Source organism: Paramacrobiotus metropolitanus, unplaced genomic scaffold, assembly GCF_019649055.1.
Source record: "Paramacrobiotus metropolitanus isolate TYO unplaced genomic scaffold, Prichtersi_v1.0 Parri_scaffold0000054, whole genome shotgun sequence".
Lineage (NCBI taxonomy): Eukaryota > Metazoa > Tardigrada > Eutardigrada > Parachela > Macrobiotidae > Paramacrobiotus > Paramacrobiotus metropolitanus.
In genome coordinates, this window is record NW_026570274.1 from 784,439 (window position 1) to 806,617 (window position 22,179).

At 43.4% G+C, this 22,179-nt stretch overlaps 6 protein-coding genes across 6 annotated transcripts; 2 read left to right on the top strand and 4 right to left on the bottom strand.

The window, feature by feature from the left end:
• Window positions 1-1,083, bottom strand: LOC129592631 (5-hydroxytryptamine receptor 1B-like). Its single transcript, XM_055488706.1, has one exon. The coding sequence runs from the start codon at window positions 1,081-1,083 to the stop codon at window positions 1-3; it is 1,083 nt and encodes a 360-aa protein (XP_055344681.1).
• Window positions 1,084-2,671: 1,588 nt separating this feature from the next.
• LOC129592632 (5-hydroxytryptamine receptor 1D-like) lies at window positions 2,672-3,784 on the top strand. The gene has a single exon (XM_055488707.1). It carries the CDS (start codon window positions 2,672-2,674, stop codon window positions 3,782-3,784), a length of 1,113 nt encoding a protein of 370 aa, XP_055344682.1.
• A 1,375-nt stretch (window positions 3,785-5,159) lies between these two features.
• LOC129592634 (alpha-2B adrenergic receptor-like) lies at window positions 5,160-6,221 on the bottom strand. Its single transcript, XM_055488709.1, has one exon. The coding sequence runs from the start codon at window positions 6,219-6,221 to the stop codon at window positions 5,160-5,162; it is 1,062 nt and encodes a 353-aa protein (XP_055344684.1).
• Window positions 6,222-7,824: 1,603 nt separating this feature from the next.
• LOC129592635 (5-hydroxytryptamine receptor 1B-like) lies at window positions 7,825-8,970 on the top strand. Its single transcript, XM_055488710.1, has one exon. It carries the CDS (start codon window positions 7,825-7,827, stop codon window positions 8,968-8,970), a length of 1,146 nt encoding a protein of 381 aa, XP_055344685.1.
• A 3,481-nt stretch (window positions 8,971-12,451) lies between these two features.
• LOC129592636 (5-hydroxytryptamine receptor 1B-like) lies at window positions 12,452-13,549 on the bottom strand. Its single transcript, XM_055488711.1, has one exon. It carries the CDS (start codon window positions 13,547-13,549, stop codon window positions 12,452-12,454), a length of 1,098 nt encoding a protein of 365 aa, XP_055344686.1.
• A 3,833-nt stretch (window positions 13,550-17,382) lies between these two features.
• LOC129592637 (cysteinyl leukotriene receptor 1-like) lies at window positions 17,383-18,447 on the bottom strand. Its single transcript, XM_055488713.1, has one exon. It carries the CDS (start codon window positions 18,445-18,447, stop codon window positions 17,383-17,385), a length of 1,065 nt encoding a protein of 354 aa, XP_055344688.1.
• Window positions 18,448-22,179: the final 3,732 nt, after the last annotated feature.

The window sequence follows — 22,179 nt, forward strand, 5'->3', positions numbered from 1 at the left end:
TTAGCCAGTTCGATTTCTGCGCCACAGCGCTCTCGCTGCTTGACGCCATTCCTTGGACGATACCAAGCACAATACCGGGTTCATGGTGCAGTCCAGAGAAAAAATATAATTTCCAATGGATATCAACCGGTAATCCATGTAGGAATTCCAAATCACCCAGGTGTACGCAATGTGAGAGGGCGTCCACGATATGGTCACGCTGAGAAATAGAATGGTTAGCATGAGAAAATGTCGGCCTTCGCTCTTCAGCATCCGCTTTGGGACGGGACCCCGCGACGCGGAAAACTTCTCGCTTCCCGATTCATAAGTTTTCGTGGCACTTCCCGTTGGCTGGTCTTCTTTTGCTAAGCTTTTAGATAGCTCCATTGCATCCGATCTCCTTGAAGCACCGGTGCCTTGTCGAGACCAGGACTGAGCATGAACCTTCTTCCTGACCACTTTGAGCACTTTATAGGCAATGAAGGGATACAGTAGAAGAACTATACACTGCGGGACCCAATGAACAAACGCGGTAGTTATGCCGGCATACAGCTGCTGATTCGGTCCGGACGGAAAGTACACACAGAAGCGCGCATTGTAAGGCGCTCGTGACCTCTGATCAAAGACGATTACCCCGGGCAAGGACCACGCGTTAATATAAACAGCAGTCAGCAGAACAACACCGGCGGCAAATTTGGTCGTGTGATACAGTCGGTAACTGTTAGGAAAGGTCACCGCCCAGAACCGATTACAGCTGATGAGGACGTGAACGTGGAGAACAAATCCGGCTAAAGCTTGCGTGAGATACAAACATAAATTACAAAATCCTTCGCCTAAGATCCAAGGTATCTCCATGAAGTTGCTGATTTGACTGAAATTGCTGGTGCAGGATTTTACGAGGTCCGTTATGGCCAAAGTGAGAACGTACACCGAGAACGGCGTGTGTAGTTGCGGGCTTTTACAGTACAGCGTTATGAAGAATATATTGCTGATGTAACTGAAAACGTTCAAAAAAAGGTACAACCAGCCAATGTAGATCGTATTGGGAGGCTGAAAACGGGCGGTGGTGTTCGAAGAAGCATTCATCATAATCGTTAAATTCATGTTTTTACGCTGATTTTCACGGTTAAACGAAAGAAGATGCTAAGAAAATATGCCGATTTATGATTTTATTCTAGATTACACGGGATTTCTACGCAATCATCTGCGCGTGCATTTGCTATGGTCTGATTTTATCGGAAATCGAATAACCTGGAGGTAGAGCTGTTTATTCAACAAAAACAATAAGGCTTGCCGGGCGCTTTGTTTGTTTGATTAAAAATACATTGCATATAGAATGGTTGATGTGTAACATTGAATGGCTCAAAGTCCCGGTGGTAATGGTGAAGAGTGACCACCTGATCAAGCCTTAATAATGTATCGAGGCACTAGGTACGCAGAAAATTATCTTTGTCCATAGGGATTTCGGCATACAACTGCCGGCCATTAAGCTTTACAAAATGGTTTTCAGCACGTGTACGTAGTAACCTATCGCGATAATTTTACTTTTGCTGATATCATTTTACATGCTTGAATAGGCCAAGAATGCGGCATGGCAAATTTTTGTGAAATTATTTCGTTGAACACTACTTATTAATGTTCATCACGGGTTCCTAGCTACATAATTGCTCACTGATACCACGAATTATTTACAGGAGATCAGTGAAACCTCCACATATAAAATGCTTAAGAAGCTAACGCAAACACATGTAGTTTACACTTCATCCTTACTTTTGCAATCACTGACGCAGATTTGTGACGAATCTTTATTTTTATGTAACTAAAAACTAGAATGCTTGCACTGTTTTTCGTTCTTGAATGATCTTCTTACAGAAACTCCTTCCTGCATGCAGTGAAAGCCAACTCTGCTGCCATTTCCGGTGGAGCTTTGTGTACTGCTATTCGCAGCAATACAGCACACGAGTAAATACCTATATTACGTAAGAAAACCGGAATAACATGGCATGTGCGCAGCGTCTGGAATAAGACGCTAACGGATATTAAGCTGTCGTTCAATTTCTTAACGAAGATAATTAGCCATGTTTGCACCTGGTCGGCTGACAACTGCTGGAAAACTGCCTCCCGTTGATGACGCGAAAGAGTTGTTTAGCACGGGTATTTGTAAAGTCATCTGTTTAAAATATTCGATACGCTGTATTACCTTTCAGTCACCCTAACAACGTGGACAAGATTCTCTTGTCCGGTAATCGAGCTCGGAATTTTGCATCACAAATTTAGAAGCGATTAGGATATTCTCACTGCTACTCGTTATCCATATCGCGGGTGTTTCAACTGGCATTTTCATCTTGCAGCCATGTCAAAGATGTTGTTGTGACTTTTCCTAGTTTGCTGGTTGGAATAATCGTTAACGTTGAATGCAACAGGGTAAATACATTTTAATTCACAAGTCCAAACCAGGTGGTCTACCGACGAGTTGTACTTAATCTGTACACTCGCGAGCTATACTTAATTAGTGTGTAGTTGTTGCCGGAAGTCCCTATTCTCATTTATCACCGCCGTATCCTAAAGCGGTTGAACTGCTGTTACGTCATTCTACGAGTACAAACACGGCTATCATATATAAGCCATAATCAAAAGCAGCGATTATTTCTGGCTGATTGATTGTCCGACGGAGTGCTTCCCATAATTCACAATGTCCGCATCTCTTAATGCAACACTATTCCACTCCATGCGCAACGCTTCCAATGTGTCATATACTGGAAGTTTCGCCAACCGGCAGAATACCATCTTTATGGGATATCTATACCTGATGCTCACGGTATACAGCTACGTATCCAATGCCGTGTTCCTATTTATTTATGGCCGAACGCCCAGCCTGCAATCGCCGTTTTCCGTCTACGTCGTCAGCCTGTCCGTGTGTGACCTTTGCAAATCCCTGACCAATAGCATCTTGAAGGTCACGAATAATTTTCAGGCCCCCTGGCTTTTCGGTGACATCTACTGCCTTCTATCACAGTACTCCGCCGCGACGACCACATCTATAATGATGTACCTGCAAGTTCTCATCAGCGTTAACCGGCTGTGGGCGGTGGCTTTTCCTAACAACTACCGCACGGCTCACAACAAGAAGGTGGCGGTGGGTTTAATCATGGCCGTTGTGGTGTTCATCAATGCGTGGGCGCTGCCTGATTTTTTACTGGATCTACAGAAAGAACGCAGTACCAAGCAGATTGAATTCTGTTCATCATCGTACGGAGTGGACCAAACACTTTATGACTATTTCTACGGTGCCATCCTCCATCTGCTGCCGCAGGCCATCGTTATTGTGCTCTACCCGTTTATTTACTTCAAGGTCAAAGGGGTGCTGCATAAACGAGCGAAGATCGGCATGGCCAAGGAAGGTCACTCCGTCGAAGCGAATGGTGCTTCGCTGATTAAACCGACCGATACGAATCCGACAACCGTCAGTGCCACGTCCGGTGAAGCCAATGACCAGTCAAAGGTCACCACCGGACAAGAGTCCCAAAAACGATCGGTAAAGCAGCCCAAGGCGAAGGAATCGAAACAGCTGACCGGAACCCGGCATTTCGGCGTCTTGACAACCCTTCTCATCAGCGCTACGCTTTTGTGGACGCCTACACATCTGGCTTATATCCTGATGATGACCGGCAAGTTTGTGAATTATAGCTTTCTGGGCGTGGCGAATTTCCTTTTCGCGCTGGACGGAAGCATGAATCCGCTGCTGTGCGTTTTGGCATCCAAGGAATGGCGATCAGCGACGAAGAAGGCGTTCCGTCGAAGCTGACGATTCCAACTGTAGATTTCTTAAGTTGTTGGCTTTCCTAGTATGCTTTATCTGTTTTGCGTTAATACTTGCATTTCCGGTTATAACTCTTTGCTTACACTTTTTGGAGACAGCTACAGTGTCAATAGATTGTCTTCAGTTAATGGGGTCTTGGTTAACAAGCATGCTTCGGTCTGTAAAAAGTTAAGATTATTTGGGAGCAACATTTATGCTGCTGATTTATACCCGCAATCAGAACCATACACTTGTTTTATTACGAATAATGGGTATTTCTACATCTATTTTACTAATCAGTTTTTGCATTTGCAAGGGTGTACTCTGTAGTTCAAATAGCTTAGCGATTGCTGATCATTGCATTCAGTCTTAATTAACTCCAGGTTGAGCGGATGTTCTAATAAAATACGTAGAAAATCGCGTGCTGTCAGTTGTAACAGAAAACCTCTTCGGAGATTTATAGAGATTATTTTCTATTTCCAAGTTACCCACTCGGTGAACAAGCGTCATACGTACTTATTAATGTACCTGTTAATCCGTCAAAGGTATTAAATTTCGATGTTCACAGTGAAATGCTGGTAGCGTCTGCTGATTTGAAACAGTTCTTATTGCAACCATGATAGCTAATATTTTGCAAGTTGCATGTGTTAATATGCCGATAATGAGAACACGGAATAATTTTCCAAGGAATACCTTCAGCAGACGACGAGATTAATAATTGAATTTGTCCAAAAATATGCTCGAGGCAAGCATTATTTTTAGGGTAATGAAATCGCACTGCTTTTGGCACCATACGTCGACGCAATCTATGGAGGCGTTAGCATCACCATAACTTCCGTCACATTACATTATTATAATATTCATCCTTTAGGATATCGATTGTATTGTGAGTTGCTTTCTGTGCTTGGTAACTAGGTAGTACGTACTAACTGGATAGTTATTCATTAAAGGTTTTATGTTAAAGTTGTGACTGGTTAATCCTGGTTCTCTGCAAATTATATAGTGGTGGAGATAATTTAATTTAATTTATGTACCCCTAACCCGTGTAATGCTTTGAACTGACCCGTGAACGCATAACATGAATTGTATGGATTTACGTCTTTGGTGCATAGGACATCTAAACCAATGTGGCGAAGTACGTACATACATTAGGTAGTTATCGTTTAAAACGAATTCGTTATTATAAGGAGTCAAATGCAACTGTCAAAAACAGTAACCGCAGTATACACCGTAACAAAACGTATAAATTTTACTGGAGAAATATTCGTTCAATCTTGCAAGTTGCATGTAAATGCAGCGTACAGGGTAGGTATTCAGAAACATTAAAGCAAGACAATACTCAAGATACCTGTATCACGAGTATTGCATAAAAACTAACAGCTCAGTTGTGCGGGGATTTTGGGAAGCGGAAGATGGCTACCGCAGCATTTCGCCATTCTTTCGACAGAAGCATACACAACAGCGGGTTCAGTGTACAGTCAAGTGCGAAGAGAAAATTAGCGATTCCCAGAAACCGGAAATCCACGTATGTTCCGGACATGGCGACAACATAGGCCACATGTGTTGGAGTCCACAGCAGTGTCGCGCTGATAAACAGCGCCGTCAGCACCGTAAAATGCCGGGATCCTGGTAAGTTCCATCGGCCAGGATTCCCCTGTTTTGCCGGTGACGGTCGCGCGGAATTATTCGGCTCTGTGGACAATGAGCCAGCGAAATGGCTCCGAAGACTTCCTGTTGCTGACGCCGAATGGGCTAATCCGGCTGGCTTCACAGCACGCGACGTACTACACGTTCCAATCTGCGTTTTCTTGCGAAGAACGACTCGTACTTTGTAATAAATAAATGGATAAATTCCCACCACCACCGCCTGCGGTAGAAGGTGGATGATGGCGCCACATACGTAAAAATACACTGATGGTTTGGCAAACGGTATGAAACAGTAACGTATGTCCTTTGCCTTGCGTTCATGCACGTCTTCCAAAATAAATCCTGGTATCGACCACGCATTAACAAACACCACCACACTAAAAACCAGACACGCCGCGACTTTTTTGTTGTGATGTATACGGTAGTGGTTGGGAAAGGTAACGGCCCACCATCGGTTGCAGCTGATCAGCACCTGGATGTACATCATAATGGATGTCAAGATGCGAGCGCAGAACATGGATAGTAAGCAATATGGGTCGCTTAGAAACCAGTGGACTTGTAAATTGTTGGTGGTCTTCATAATGCCATTGCTCAGAGATTTGGAAAGGTCACAGATGGACAAGCTGACGACATACACCGAGAACGGTGTTTTAAGACTGGGATTCTTGTGGTAAATCAACAGGAGGAAGATGTTAGAGAAGTACGAGAAGACGGTGAGAATCAGATATAAATAACCCATAAACACCGTGCTCTCACGATGCCACGATGAGGAAATATTAATATGGCTTCTGTTCATCTCCCATGAAATTAAATTTAACTTTAGCAGTGTTTCATTCTCGGAAAAATTCATCATAGCGGACTGAAAAATATAAATATTTTGCACACCAAGAAGCTAGCAATAATTTTAGCGTCATGTGCCGCAGTAGGAGATGCTGTTTGTGTTGCCGAGCCATCCCGCTAAGCCCTGCGGTTAATAAATCTTGTAGGCTTTTAAGAAAATTACTCTGTCCGCTAAGATGATGATTTAATGAAGCACTGGCAAACGCGGATTACCGCTGGGATGCTGCAGGGACACAGCGGGCATCAATCGGTGCGAACGTGACGAGTACCTTACCTAAAGGAACGCCACCGCTGGTGCTGGAAATATCAGGCACCCGGAAATGGCCAGAAAAAGTGTGGGACGTGCGAATGTTATGTCTTGAACGTCACAACTTTTCGATCACAAAACCGGCAAATGGAAATAAGATTAAGTGCAAACCATAACGTCACACACCGGTGGTACATAAGTTTATTCCACAGGCAGGTTTTTATGAATTTAAAATATATCACCAGTTTTTGCACACGATTACCGTGGCTTTCTGACGCACAGTAACCCAGTTTTTGGCCTACTATACCATGATACGGTCGATAGCGTACTCTCAGTTGCGGCAAAAGATCTGAAACGCTGCATAAACGGGCACGAGCACTTATTATCCTAATTTTTTCAACGCTTAAAAGTTTAGCTTGTTTGTTTATGCGTGCCACCGGCTCACGGTACAAGCGTTTCTTTCAAAAGGAGACCGGTCTTTTATATGCCTTTGAATTACATACCTCATCACGCGACCAAAATCGCGTGCCTGTCATCCTGCGCTAACATCCTCTGGAGTTTTATGAGCTGCTGGGCGCGCACTGCTGACCTCTCCGTAAACTAGCACGCAGCGCCGGCATTTTTAAAATGTGAAGGATGAGGTGTTTTCTAAGCAAATGCAGGTAAAATTCGGTAAAATATTCATTTACTCCTGTGAAATTGATGTTTTCTTGTAATTCCGGAAGACAGTGGGTTTGCTTCACTGCATGAGCAAGGCATTTCAGTTTTATAGCCCTGGTTCAGGATCGGATAACAACGACTGCAAAATATTCTGGCTGGATTCGGGTTTTTGCTCAACAAATATCGAGAAGGTCAAGGCTTCTTACTCCTAGGGTGCTACATCCTTCCTGCCGTTCCCGGCATATTTTACATCTAATTATTACACAACCGTGGCCAGTTTAAAAGCATTACAGTTTCAGTGGAGATATTACACATCCCGAAGCCGTATATTGAGAGCGTGCGTTTCTTATGCACATGCACATGATTACTCGTGCAAATTACAGTTCCCACATCCAGTCCACCCTAACAAATCCGATGACGCGATGACTCGCATTTTACTATCATACGCTAGTGATCAATCTAATTTTACACAGCTGCGACGTGCGATCGCCGGTCACAGTGGGATTCAGTGGAAAATCCATGATTGCTAACACCACCCACGAAGCTAAATCCAATCAGATACTTATAATCTGGTACAATTATTTTAGAACTTTTTCTTGCTGGAGATACCGTCGATCAAGTAGGCATCAGGTATCTTTTATCCGTGCCCGCGATGAACATACCCGGTTACGCACATTTTATCCAGAATGTCACCAACCTAACCGCTCATCATGGAAACAGATTGCCACTGCAGAATACCAAATTCATGGGCTATATCTACATGATGCTGACCATCTTCAGTTATTTCTCCAATACATTCCTCCTTTTTGTCTACTACCGCTGCCCGAGCCTGCACACGCCGTTTTCTATCTACGTGGTCAGTTTATCCATCAGCGACCTTTGTAAATCCCTGACCAATGGTATCATGAAGACCACCAACAACCTGCAATTACCGTGGTTCCTGGGTGATCCTTATTGTTTGCTTTGCATGTTCAGCGCCCGCACAGTGACCGCCATTATGCGCTACATCCAAGTGCTCATTAGTTTCAACCGTTTCTGGGCCGTGACCTTTCCCCACAGTTACCGTACCCATCATAATAAAAAATTCGCGGTCGGCCTCGTCATTGGCGCCATCTTATTTGTCAATGTATGGGCACTGCCTGGATTCATAACCCAAGACCTGCATAATCGCACCGGCACTGAGAGGAAATTCTGCTTGGTACCGTTTGAAAAGCAGACGTCGGTGTATTACTATTTCTACGGCGTGATCATTAATTTAGTGCCGCAAGCTCTGATAATTATGATGTATCCGTTTATTTACTACAAGGTCAAGAAGGTCCTTCGGAATAAAAAGAAAATCGGTGCAGCGCCGACGCCTTCGAATTCCGGAGAACCATCATCCAAACCTTCCAAACCATCGAAAGCGTCCTGTTTGTCCGTGCCGCGTAAAAACGCTCAGCAAACCTACCAAATGTCACGAGCCGCTCCTTCCAGTGCCGCTATAAGCGAGTTCGAAATGGAAGAGCGGCCTAGATTGCCCACACCACCGGCGTCCAAAGAGCTGGCCAAGAAAGCTCCAGTCCACTCTTTTGGAACGCGGCATTTTGCGGTGCTGACGGCGCTGCTGATTAGCGCCACGTTGATGTGGACACCGGTACATCTGGCCTACACCCTCATGATGTCCGGGACGTTTGTGGATTTTCGCTATTTAGGGGTGGCGAATTTGCTTTTTGCGCTGGATTGCACTCTGAATCCGCTGCTGTGTCTGCTGTCGTCTAAAGAATGGCGGAATGCCGCTAGAACGCTGTTTCGCCACTAACACGTTTGTATTGCGCACATTAGTATTGTTAATCGCTGCATTTAACTTTGCCAAAAATAATTAGTCCCGTTTACTTTTTTGTGTCTGCAAAGGTATTAACTGTACCGTAAGAGTCATAGCTGCTCAGACGTCAGGTATCGTTTTGTGCTAATGAACCATTGCCGTCAACATAAATTTTTCACGATCATGTGGTGTTCTGCACTCTGCAGCTTATTTTAAATCAATTAAATTTGCACACGACTGTTGTTTTCTCGAGCAGATGAACTACGGGAGGTATAGTAAAACTTGCGGTGTGTGTAAGCATTTCGCAGAAATCTTTCTGCTTTGTTGTCTTCGTGAAGGAATGAGTGGAGGGATAGGGGTGACTCTCCAGCATGTCATTAAGGTGATGTCCCTCAGGATGACATCGATGATATGGATCATGATTATTGCATTGTGCGAATGGCCTCTTTCGGTGAAACGAGCGGACTAACACATTTTCATTAGCTCCATGTTATTATTATGGGTAAAACACTCGAAATTTACAAGAACTCTGGCTCCGTAAAACTGATCACAATTTTCGCGCTGAAACCACGTAAACATAATTATGGAAGACAACAACACACTCTCAAGGAAATTATTTGCTAATCTAATTGCACAAGCTTGGCGATATGATCTTCTCAGATTTCAAGGTTATTCAATCAGAAAAAAAGACAATTATTTTGAAATATGAGGTACGGTACGTAAAAACAATAACGGCAATTAAATTTCATGACCGCGAGATATTACATTGCCCCTCAACCCGAGCCCATGTACCAGCCAAAATATGTAAATTACCGTATATTCTTTCCTCTTGCGGCTGCAGACACGTGATACGTCTCGGCTTGCCTCATTCGTAGCAATTCCCGGCGATGGGCGTGGATGTTGTGGAAAAAGCGGGAATCCATTAAAAACTGCAGGTAGTTGGTAATTCTGGCTAATTGCAAGTAGGCTGCGACTCTTCCGACAACTCTTCCGACTGCTTTGCAATGAGGAGCGCTTTGCCGGTGGCTGATGCACATTCCGATGTGGGCACCAAATAGGCTAATACAGCCTAATTGCTAAATACCTGTTTGCTTCTTAATATTTTTCGTGCTACTGCTTTTCCGGAATGTATCATAATACTATGGATAATTTCTGCAGAGCAATGATGGTTTCTGGAATACTGCACTTTGCGATAAGCATAAACAAGCCTTAGCACATTAGAATTCTCGGGAACGCTTTTGCAATTCGATCTCCAGGCACCAATCGACAATTTGAATAGGTCTTTCGCCTTTCTCTTGTTTTTCAGGACGTGGTCCATATAAACGTATAATAAAGAAACGTGCTCAAAAAGCGGTAATTCTTTCAAAATGTTTAGGTATTTATGCAACCGTGTATCTCGTGAAACGATAATCGCCATAAAAGGGATACCTGCCGCGCTCCGAAGTTGTTGGATAAATAATAAGTTTCGTACTGCATATTGCATAGATGGTTCGGTCTGCTGGATCATCCCGATGAATTTACTCTTAACGCGCGATTCAACACATCATCCGAATCACGTGCAAGTCGGCAAAGACGTCACTGTGTTTTGCTAATAATTTTGCTATCCTTCAATGTACTGGAAGAAAAGCGCTATTGTGTTCGCCTTATACGGACAAAATGAGTGTAATTCGCCTTATCCGAACAATGACCAGTCTTAAACTTTAAGATTCAGGTTATACAGTCTGTATACCCATTGTGAGTAATCAGCAAAGACTATTGATTAAGTACACATCTACTGATTTATTGAAACAGCGTCATAATGCGCAGATCAACATAAAAGTTCAATAACCCCTACTACTCAACCATTTGCAGGAGAACAAGACGTTTTTGATTTACAACAGGAATCTTGACAAAGAATACCCAAGATTTACTTGTGCATACTCAGTTACATCATACAGAATGATCTACCATTGGGCATTTGCTGGAAACAGACTCTAGCTGCTGTGATAAACAATCGAAAGGCGCTGTGTGGTTTAGGCGAAAATGCAAAGGTAGTGGTCAGTTTCCTTGGATAAATAATTAAGGAAAACACCGGCGAGAGCAGATACACGTCTGCTCCTTAACAACGGATGTGGCTGTTATGAAATGACCTGACAATCACTGTTGCATCCATTTTAAGCACTTTACCAGCAGAGAATACCGCTGAAGAGATTGTTTTTTTACGGTAACACGGAAATATTGACAGCAGCGTTGTTGACATGTGCTCCCCAACATGCTCACGTGCTCATGTGCGCTGCTGACATGTGCTTATCATGTACTCATCGTGCTCTTCTTAAATCAAAAAGCAATGCTATTTTAAACCATGGTACGGTTGACCTACCGTAATGTATAGAAATGCATGACTAAAATTAATAAAGGTAATTTCAGTGAAACAAATGCAGTAAAACGGCTACGCACAACATTTATACTACACAGGGAACGCCATAACGGCATTAACGATATCATATTGCGAGCGCTGTGTAATGCCGGAATTGAGTCATACCCGGAGCCCATTGGTTTTTTGCGCGAAAATGGAAAGCGTCCGGATGGAGCCACGCGTTGGAAGTGGTACCGCGGACAGCCATTAGTATGGGACGTCAACTGCAGAGATACGATGGCGGATTCATATATCGACGCGACCTCAAAGAGTGCTGGCGCCGCCGCCGAACTGGCTTGCCGGGAGAAGATTGGAAAATACAAGTCGCTGACTGATCGCTGTAATTTTGTCGCTTTTGCATGTGAGACTTTTGGCACTTGGTGTGAGACCGGCATTGTAACGTTAAAGGAGATCGGTAAGAAGTTGTTTTTAAGGATGGGCGAGAGTCGCTCTACTTGTTTTTTGTTTCAACGTTTAAGTTTGGAGATTATGCGCGGTAATGCTATGAGTGTGTTGTGCACAGTCCCTTCTCATGTTAATTGGGACAAATTCTTCATTTGATCATATTTGTTGAGCCAAGCTCGCCTGGTACATATTGAGAAATAAATTATAAACTACATAGGTTGAAAGGTAATGCACACTTTCGATTTAGCTACTAAGGAATTGTATGTTTGGTTTAATGAAATTTTATTCTGAAATGAATTACTGAACATTCCAAAGTTAATCCGCTGTATGGCGTGATGATCGAAATACATCGTCATTCCATGGTCAAAAGGCTCGGCCCCGTTACTATGTATGTAGGTGGGAAGAGGATTAATAAGTGATTAAACGCCTTTCGTGTGTGCAGTTCATTCATTCTGCGACCAGTTCTTAACAGATATTGTTTGAAATTTATTAAGATAAAGGATGGGATGCCACAATTCAGTTACTAATTATGTATATGATACGACTGTAAATAGTGCAATGGTGTGTCTAAATCTAGGAAAAGGTGACATCATAAATGACAGCTGAAGAACCACAAAACATTTAACTGTAAATGGCTTTTAAAATGCTTTCAAATTAACAGCTTTCTATACCGGTACACTAGTAGCAGCGAAATGTAGTTTTTACAGCGTCACGCCACTCCTTCGAAGCCAGTAAACACAGCAGCGGATTCATCGTACAGTCCAGGGCGAACAGGAAATTCGCGACACCCAAAAATGTGTAGCTGACCGATTTTCCCGACATCATTAAAATGGAGGCCAGATGGGTCGGTGTCCAAAAAAGTGTCGCGCTAATCAGCAGTGTGGTAAGAACAGCGAAATGTCGGGTGCCGGCCGCCGCTTTAGCAATGCGGCCGGGCGGTTTCTTAACCCGATTTTTATTCCCCGCTTTCTCCTGCGGCACGGCGTGCATTGACATTTCCTCTAGCCGAGAGGCATCTGAGACCTTGCGGCCTCTGCCGATCAACGTGGTGGTCGTGACGCGGGAATTAGAGGTCATCTGGCTTTCCACTGTCGGTTCCGGTTCAACACGGGTCTTTCCAATATGGGCTTTTTTGCGCATCACACCCTTAACCTTGTAATAAATAAACGGGTACATAACAATCACCAGCGCCTGCGGCAAGAGATGGATGATGGTCCCGGAGAGATAAAAGTACACGGATTTCCCGCCGCCGAACGCCGGTGTACACATGCGCACCTGCTCCTGCGTGCGGTTGCGAATCTCTTCAGTTAAAAATCCCGGCAAATACCACACATTGACAAACGCCACCGCCACGATTACCAGGCACACCGCTATTTTCTTATTATGATGCGTACGATAATTATTGGGGAACGTGACGGCCCAGAAACGGTTGAAACTGATTAGCACCTGGATGTACATCATCATGGAGGTCAGCGCCTGCGAGCTGTACAATGCCAGGAGACAGTAGCCGTCGCCCAAAAACCACCGCATTTGCAGGTTATTTGTCGTCTTGCTGATGCCGTTCGTCAGGGATTTGCAAAGATCACAGATGGCCAAACTAACGACGTAGACGGAAAACGGGGTTTTCAGGCTGGGTGATTTGTAGTAGATGAATAAAAAGAAGGCGTTGGATAAATAACTGAATATCGTCAAGGATAAATACAAGTAACCCATGAATTTGGCGCCGCGCTGCGCATAACCGCCGCTGAATGATGAATTAATCGTTGAATTGAGCATGGTAGACGCAGTCAACGTAGCGTTAGAGATGTTCATTTTGAATTAAAAAAATACGGTAGCTTGCGAGATGTCCGAAGATGGTGTGTATGCTCGTCGATAACGGAAACAAAGGTAATATACCGATGGTTACGTAAATGGTGGGATATATACGAGCCGTGGTCTAATTAACCTTCGGGAGGCACGACGTAGGGATTGCAGCACATGTCCAAATCATCCAGCCTACTTACAGTAGATGATTAAAAGATTATGCTGGTGCATATTATATGCATCCGGTACATGCTGAATTTTACTGTGTTTATATAGCTGATCAGATGCAGAGTCAGTTGAGCGTCGCAGCGGTGCTCCCTGTTTAAAGAATCCAAATAGAATTTATTGTTATTAAATAATCCGGGAACCACATGACTTTTTTGCATTTTAAGGAGAAATTAGCATCGGATCACTGATTTAGCACTGTCGGGATGCATAGTTAAACAATCTGGCAGCATCAGCGCAATACTGATTATTTATAAAAACGCCATGCATCATGCGGATGCAATTCCCCTAGCTGTGCTTTGACATAAAGGTCACCTTCGGGCTGCTTATACTGCGTAAGAAAGAATATGTATTCAAACAGCGCTCAGGTAAAGCGGTCCAGGAATCTCTGGCATTTCCGTAAGGTCGAAAATTGAGCTAATTTGTATTGTGAGGCTGCGTTAATTCCTTGCAACAACCCGGAAGTTTCGCAATACAACATTTAATTTTTATCTCTCAGCTGTGATTTGGCTAATTGTAGTTCATATTGGGGTCCCAGACGGATTTCTATGGAAATCTGTTAATTTTACTACGGTACCTAGAATCATGCCAATGAGAAACAGTATTTACCATCTTACGATACTTTGCAATTTGTAGTAAACAATGCTTTGTTCCAGCCTGTAAGATGTCATTTCTGTATCATATTCATTACAATTTCAATTGGCTGATCCCTCAAGAGATAGTCTAACATTTTGATAGATTCTTTCAAGGTAAAGAATCTGCTTGCACTTGGTGTTTAAAGGAAAACGTTTGCTGTATTATGTGCTCTCGTTAGCTCATTTCGCAAGGGATTGTACAGCCGTCTGTGTATTTTGGTTTTGTTCCAAGCACCGTTGCTAATTTGCTACAAAGATACTGCTTGTATTAAGCGGTGCAAAGTACAAGGTGTTGATTTCAATTTAATGTGCTTTCGTTATTAACCATTGCCTTCACTTAATGTACTTACTTTTGACAAAGATATCGTGCAATAATATTTCAAACGATACCGATTTCAAAAATACAATAATACAATGCCATCATGTCATGTACGTCGATCCGTACGATACCGTCATTCATCATATCGCCCGCACCCGGACATTTGGGAGTGTGACATTTCGCCGCAATTAAATTCGACGCACGACTTTTCGCCGCGAAGAAATTTCGCCGCGGGGCATTTTGACGCGGGGACACTACGGTTAGGGACAATTAGCATTGAGACATTTTGACTTTGCGACATTTTGACGCAAGACGTCTGGTCGCGGACACTTCGCCGCAAAAGCATTCGACACGCATAATTTTTGCGGGTTTTTCGGGTTTTTTGGGAGATTTTCTTAAGTCTTTTGGACTTGTTAAGTTTTTCTAAGGCTATTCTTAGGTTAGTCATAGGTTATTCTTAGGCTATTCCTAGGTTTCTTAGGTTATTCTTAGGTTTCTTAGGTTATTCTTAGGTTTCTTAGGTTATTTTTAGGTTATTTTTTGGTTTCTTAGGTTATTCTTGGGTTTCTTAGGTTAATCTTAGGTTATTGTTTGGTTTCTTTTGTTGTTCTTAGGTTATTCTCTGGTTTTTTAGGGTTTTCTTATGGTTCTAAGCCTTCGTATTTTAAATGTTTTCCTGCTAAAATGGACTTTTCGTCAAGACAACGCTGCGGCGAAATGTCTCGGCGTCGAAACTGCCGGACGACGAAATGTCTCGCGGCGTAATCTCCTGCCGAATAAATGTCTGGCGACGAAACGTCGCAAGGCGAGATGACCTTGCGGCGAAATGTCTGCGACCAAAAGTCCTGCGTCGAGTTGTCGGCGGCGAAATGTCGCGGTGCCATATCGCCGTTTAAATCTTGCGTTATCACTACTGTCGAGCAATAATTAAAATGTTTTGCTGGACCTTTAATTCACTAATCTGCAGCTACTGCAAATTTCAAAAATACCGTATATGTTCTGAATTAAGTAGTCCAAAGTAGTACGTCTGCACAGCGGTCAGACAAGGACACATTTAAGGGAAAACAATCGTGCTACTGTCGAAAAGGCAAATTATTTGATGCTAACAACAGTCAATCAGTAGCACACCGTTGCCGTGGCGTATGGAATAACCTGCAGTCGATTCAGTTAGTCGATTTACGTATACCTGTACGACTACGTTTACATGTGACAGCGTTTATTTGTGGCATGTCATTCGGTGCACAAATATCTGATAGATAGCTACGCGGTACTCTTGGACCGGAAATTGATGTTCAGATGTTTTCTAATGTGGTGCAGCCAAGTTATGGGCACTAAGCTCGTAGGATGCGGCAGTAAGAGTGAACCCCCAACAAATACTCACACAGCCACTCCAAGTCCCCACCCTAGGAAAGGTCAAAGAAGCTGTATATAGGGCTAGTCAGTGGTGCGCGTATAAGTACTACAGTGCTTTTGTGACTCTGTGCCAGATTCCATCTACGACTAATTACTCAGTGCTGCGAAGTCACAGAAGGCTTACGAGTCTGTTTATCGTAAAGTGAACCATTTGAATGTTTGTACGTATCCCGTATATAGCAGCTTGATAATTAATTCCAGCATTTTCAGACTTCGAGGATTGATTAAAATGCTTGTCATGATCATGATTGCATTGTTCGCTCTCTCGTCTAGGCTGAAATGTATAGAAAAACAAGTACCGGGAAAATCTTGTTGATGGTACTCTAACGCATCACTGGAACAAAACATGAAAACGGTTTTCAAAAATGTAATTGCATCGAGTCACGAGTGACGCAGCTATTTTGAATTGCTGTCTCGTTCTAGTGATAATAATAGAGTAATACAAAAATATGACCTTGGAATTCCCAATACGTGTCCGAGTTTGCGTAATCTTGATTTTATTCACAACCTTTAAAAAAATATTCTGTACACTTATTTATGCTTTAACCGATCAGTCTGGTTATTTGTTTGTTGATTCTTATTTGGAGCAGAAGACGTGCACTTAATTGTGTTCGTGAAATGTTCGTTCCATTTCAAATGGTCTGTTGTTTTTCGAATGTACGAATCGAATATTTCTGATTGGTGTGCACATAGCAGTAAATCGTCTGCGGACACAGGCAAGAACACTTACTCCATACGCGATGGATATACAGATAGCTAACGCGAGTTTATTACATCTTGTGGTGTCAATAATTTACAACAATCTCGAACCGTCAATCGGTTAAACAACAATATTGCTTGATCGGGTTCCGCTGCATCGTTAACTCTGGTATTTACAAAAAAATACATGTGAAGAAAATATGATTAAAAGCTATACAAAGTACATTCCCCTTGAAAAGATTATCATTCCCAGTTTTGAGTTCAATACTCTACAATGCACATGTACATAGTACATACATACACAGCAACGGGCCAAATATGTGTAGCAAAAAACAGTTCCACAGTTGCCTTTCCGCGAAAAGAAAAGCCTTGATTAACTTAAACGGTCGATGATAGAAGCAGTTTATATGAATCCAGCATAAATAACCAAGGGACACGTTTCTCTTTAGACTTGGATAAAAATTAATAACACTCGAACTGCCGAACCACATCGCGAAGCATCTATCCATGTTCTCCTATTTACCGGAGCGCAGCAGTCGCTGTGCCGCTTCCCGCCATTCACGGGACACCAGCAGACACAGCATCGGATTCATCGTACAGTCCACCGCTTCCAATAGACTGCTAACTGCTAGCAGACGGAAATCGAAATATTCCATCTCAATCAGTAGAACGTACGTCACATGCACCGGCGTCCAGAAGACGATAACGCTGAACAACATGGCCGTCAACACCGCAAAATGCCGCTGACCAGTGGCCGCCGCCACCAACTTCTTCAACCGCTTCTTCCCCTCTGGTATCTCTACGTGCACTCCCGATTTTGCTACATGACTGATGGCCGGCGCATTATCCGAGCTCGCTTTGGTTTCTTTGGTAACGGCACCCAGTGAGTTGCGGTGGACATCGGTGGCCTTGGTCGTGACCCCGACTTTGCGCCGCATCACCACGCGCACCTTCCAGTAGATAAACGGATACATGGAGAGGATGAAGATTTGCGGGAAGAAATGCGTGCAGATGCCGGTGAGGATGAAGAGGATGCTCTTATGGGAGAAGTCATACATGCACGCCTGCGGGATGAAATAGGAGCGCGGATCGGTTAGAATAAATCCCGGGAGTGTCCATGCGGAGAGATACAACACGACACCGATCTCGCTGCAGGCGGAGACTTTAATCGAGTGATGCAGGCGGTAGTGGTTGGGAAAGGTCACGGCCCACAGACGGTTGATGCTGATCAATGCTTGCGTGTGGATAATCGATCCGGTAATCACCGTTGTGGCGAATAGGGAGAAATAGCAATAACCGTCGCCCAGGAGCCAGGGAATTTTCAGGAATTGGCTGATTAGCACGAAACGGTTGGTGCAGGTGTTGACTAAATCCAGTAATGACAAGCTGACAATGTATACGGAAAACGGCGTCCATAATTGTGATGATTTGGTAAATACAGTTAAAATAAATGTATTGCTGAGGAAGCTAACGACCGCCAGGCTGCCGTGGAGATATCCCAGGAATGCTGTATTCGGTTGTGCTTCAGAATGGGAGACATTGCCGGTAGAATTTGCGGTAAGGTTTCGCGGAAGATCCATCTTAGAATAGTGCGCAACGTGATAAAAATATCGCTGTGTTAAAAATCGCGAGACTTGTTATAATTATTGGCTTTGATGCAGAGAGATCGCGTGCATTAGAAGAAAACGCCGGTTAAGGATTTTCGAAGACGTGTGCAATTGGACTAATAAGAGACGCGCTGTGCCGCTTTTATGCAATTCCCCATCGATAGAAGCCAATAGATTCGCCGGTTGTAAAAACACCGGCGTCCGATTAGTACGGAAAGGTCAAGAGCGTAATCAGTCATGAGACAATTCAAAGGTGTCTCCCTTTATCGAGCAAATCCCGGCTGTGTATATCGGAAGAAACCGGAAAAAATATGTCAACGAGAAAACGAGGGAATAATGCCGCGAATCAGCACGTCAAGGGGCTTCTTTCCCATCGCCGGTATTTTATACGGGGATTAACTGATTGTTGTGGCCGTATGTTTTGCAATGTGTCCCGGTAGGCTCTGTTGCCGGTTACGGTGTAATCTTTTACCATCGATCAGGAGAAATAGCCCAGCGTGATTGCGGCGTCTAAATTAATGCCAATCAAGACGTGTTTTTCTATGACCATGTGCATTTGTCGGTTAAGCCGGCTTTTCACACAATCACGATCCGGCCTTGTCCCTATTCGGCAGCGGATGCTATGGCTGTACACTCGGTCACGCTACAGGAGCCGCTGGAAAAATAAAGAGCATGCCGGCTTTTGAGGAACGGCGGGGACCACATGCAGGGCAACCGGAATAAATATCTGCAACAAAAGAATTGCCGTTTCACCACTCTCAGACCGCACCTGCATTCGTGAAATACCGATAAAGGAAGCGGTACTCGACGGTGTCTCAAATGTCACTTGACCGCATGCTGATTGGTCAGTGGGTGGTCGTATGAAAAAACATGGTCACTCACGTATACTTGTTGACGGGATTTAATTCAGTCGCGATCGGATAGAGCTCATACAATGCAGGCTATTGGAGAGATTCCAGAAATAAATGGATAATAATTTTCCATTAAATACTCGAGCAATTTCTCATGGTCCATGTTCAACAAGATAGAATAATAATTATTAGGATCACCGGAACAATTATCAGAGTAATTAATATAAAAAATTATGTGTGCAATACTTGTTATGTAATAAGATTTTTCTTCCGTAGCATCAACGGGAAACGTACGGTATCCAGTTACTGGGGAAACTTGATACTGGTGCCGGCAATTCCCGTTTAATAGACCATATATAAGAATTGTCGTTTGTTCAAGTCTTTAGTACATGCAAAATTTGTGGCGAGACTCTTTTTCCCGTGTGGCTATGCGTTAATTCGTCGAAACGGCAAAAAATCCCAAACATTTCCATGCCCATGCATTACGTTTCTGTGATTGTATTAGCAGAGCGGAAGCGCACATTCCCTTACTTTACAACTTGATCAATATTGTCTTATCCGGCTTTGTGCTAACGACAGGCTCGTCTTTTTTATTATTTACGTTATATTCCCTCCAGATGTGTCAAGCCCTTCCTGTTTAAGGAAGGGCTGGGTTTAATAAGGGTATAGGTAGTATTTTTAAAAAAAGGTTGAGATTGCACTGACTGCAACGGCGTTGGCGATGGGAGAGTCAAAAGTCGCTCAGGTAGTCTCATGGTTAAAATAACACCTTGACTGCGTATGACGTCAATCGCGTTTCCAACTTAACGCAATTATCCGTGTTAATGGATGTCGCTCGTTTCCGATAAAGAAGTCTGTCACTGTCTGAAGGTAAACACCGAGGAGCAAAACAGTGTATCACGTGTTTCCTCCATGTCATTCAAGCGTGCGTAATTAACGCCGGCATACGTTTATACGGTAGCTGTTATTGGACACTACGCAATATTATCGTTATTTGTATGACGCTAATTGCTGGCTGGCTACATTAACAAACGTTACATAATTCACGTCACCGATGCGTTAAAAGGTTAAATGAAAGTAACACCCAATAATTAAATTAATTACCGCTGTTGTTGGTGTCGCTTACGTCACAAGCTGTCGTTTTATTTAACTTTTTACGCTCGTGCGTTATTACGAAGCTTTAATTCGCTATTAAGGTTGGTGATTTTTGCGGATCCAGTTACTTTAATTTTTACACAGAAAACATGTTTTCACAGAGATTATGTACCTAATATCTGTGTGCTTAGATAAATAGTATATACCGTTAGTACAGTTCAAAAATACAATGATAAAAAGTGCCAAAAACAAAACGAGCTTTTAAGAGTGTCCGACTACAAGTTTAAATGCAGTTCAATTATTTATATCGATTCGGCGAACACATGTGCCCTAAGCTCTACTGTACGAAGACCTAATTATTATTGCACTGCCGTAGCCATATAACGTAGCCGCGCCACAGATAAATCCATAAGCATGCAGTTTTGTAATAATGGCAGTTGTTTTCATGGTCAACACAATTCACCGGTCAAAACTGAATATGCCGAATTTTGCATCTGCTGACACAGTCACATACATACTACTGTATTGCTGAACCGGCTAACAAGCCATTTCGGGAAATGCCGCTATTTTTAAGCTGAGCATGCACACGCTTGCAACGCCTGCTCACGTCTACCTGATTATTCCGCCGAAATACCGTGACTTTTTGGGCAAATCGCCGAAATTTGTCTGAGTGTCTGGCATGTCCAAACAAAAAATACCGCGAATAACTCAGCCAGGGAGACAAACTTGCTTACTGAATGTACTTCATATAATAATAATTATTCTTTCATAAATGCCTACACGTCCGTCTTGAATACATATAAAAGCGGCGCAAGCAAACGTTAGTTTTTTATCACCCTTTTATTTGGTTTTTTATTTGGCTTTTTATCAGCAATCAGTCAAAACTGTGGTCATCACGATGGCGCTCTCATTCGCCATTTTTGCCGGTGTTCTCGTTTTTGCCGGGCTGGAAACAGCCACTGCCGAGGGTATCCCGGAAACCGTCCTGAACAGCTACTGCACCTTCTCCGTCTACGAAGTCTCCGCCGAATCCTACCAGTCCGCCAGCCTGAAATGCGCCAATGACGCCAAGAGCACCCTGGACGACAATTTCGACAGCGGCTTCTACCCCATCAACTACATGCAGGCCGATAACGGCGCTATGACCAATGCCATTGCCGACGCCATTGGGCAGGTAAAACAGCGCTTCCCTGACAAAGATTTGACCCTGGACATCGAGATCAACGGCTACCACCCCAATTCGCCCAGCCGACGCTACGCCGAGATCGTGGCGGTCATTGACGTGTCCAGCAAGATGACGGCGACGCTGGGTGAGAAGGACGTCGTGCAGTTGAAGGTCCAGCATGCCGGTGTACGTGCGGATCCCGATAATAAGGCGGATAATCGGCTGAAGGTCTTTGCCGTCAGTAATGTTGTCCTCTTGAACTGGGATTACCAGGCGATAGTCCCAGTTTGATTCCAATCTAATTAGTTGTGAAAGAAGGTGTTCATGCGTGTTTGTACTGCAATGTTGCATTTTATAGGTAGCAACCGAATGTAAGCGAATGATTTTCCGATGAATTTTTGACGTTACGCAGACGTTCCCATTTCAGTGCTTGTTTGTATTATAAAATCAATTTTTCTTAAGTTGGTTTTAATATATACCACGTCGGGAATAAACATATCGCTTACAACAGTTGATCCAAATGAACCACGTACCTGCGACGGTTGTTTTACAATTAATTTTTAAATTACGATGGTTGTTTTCCATCATTGTGCA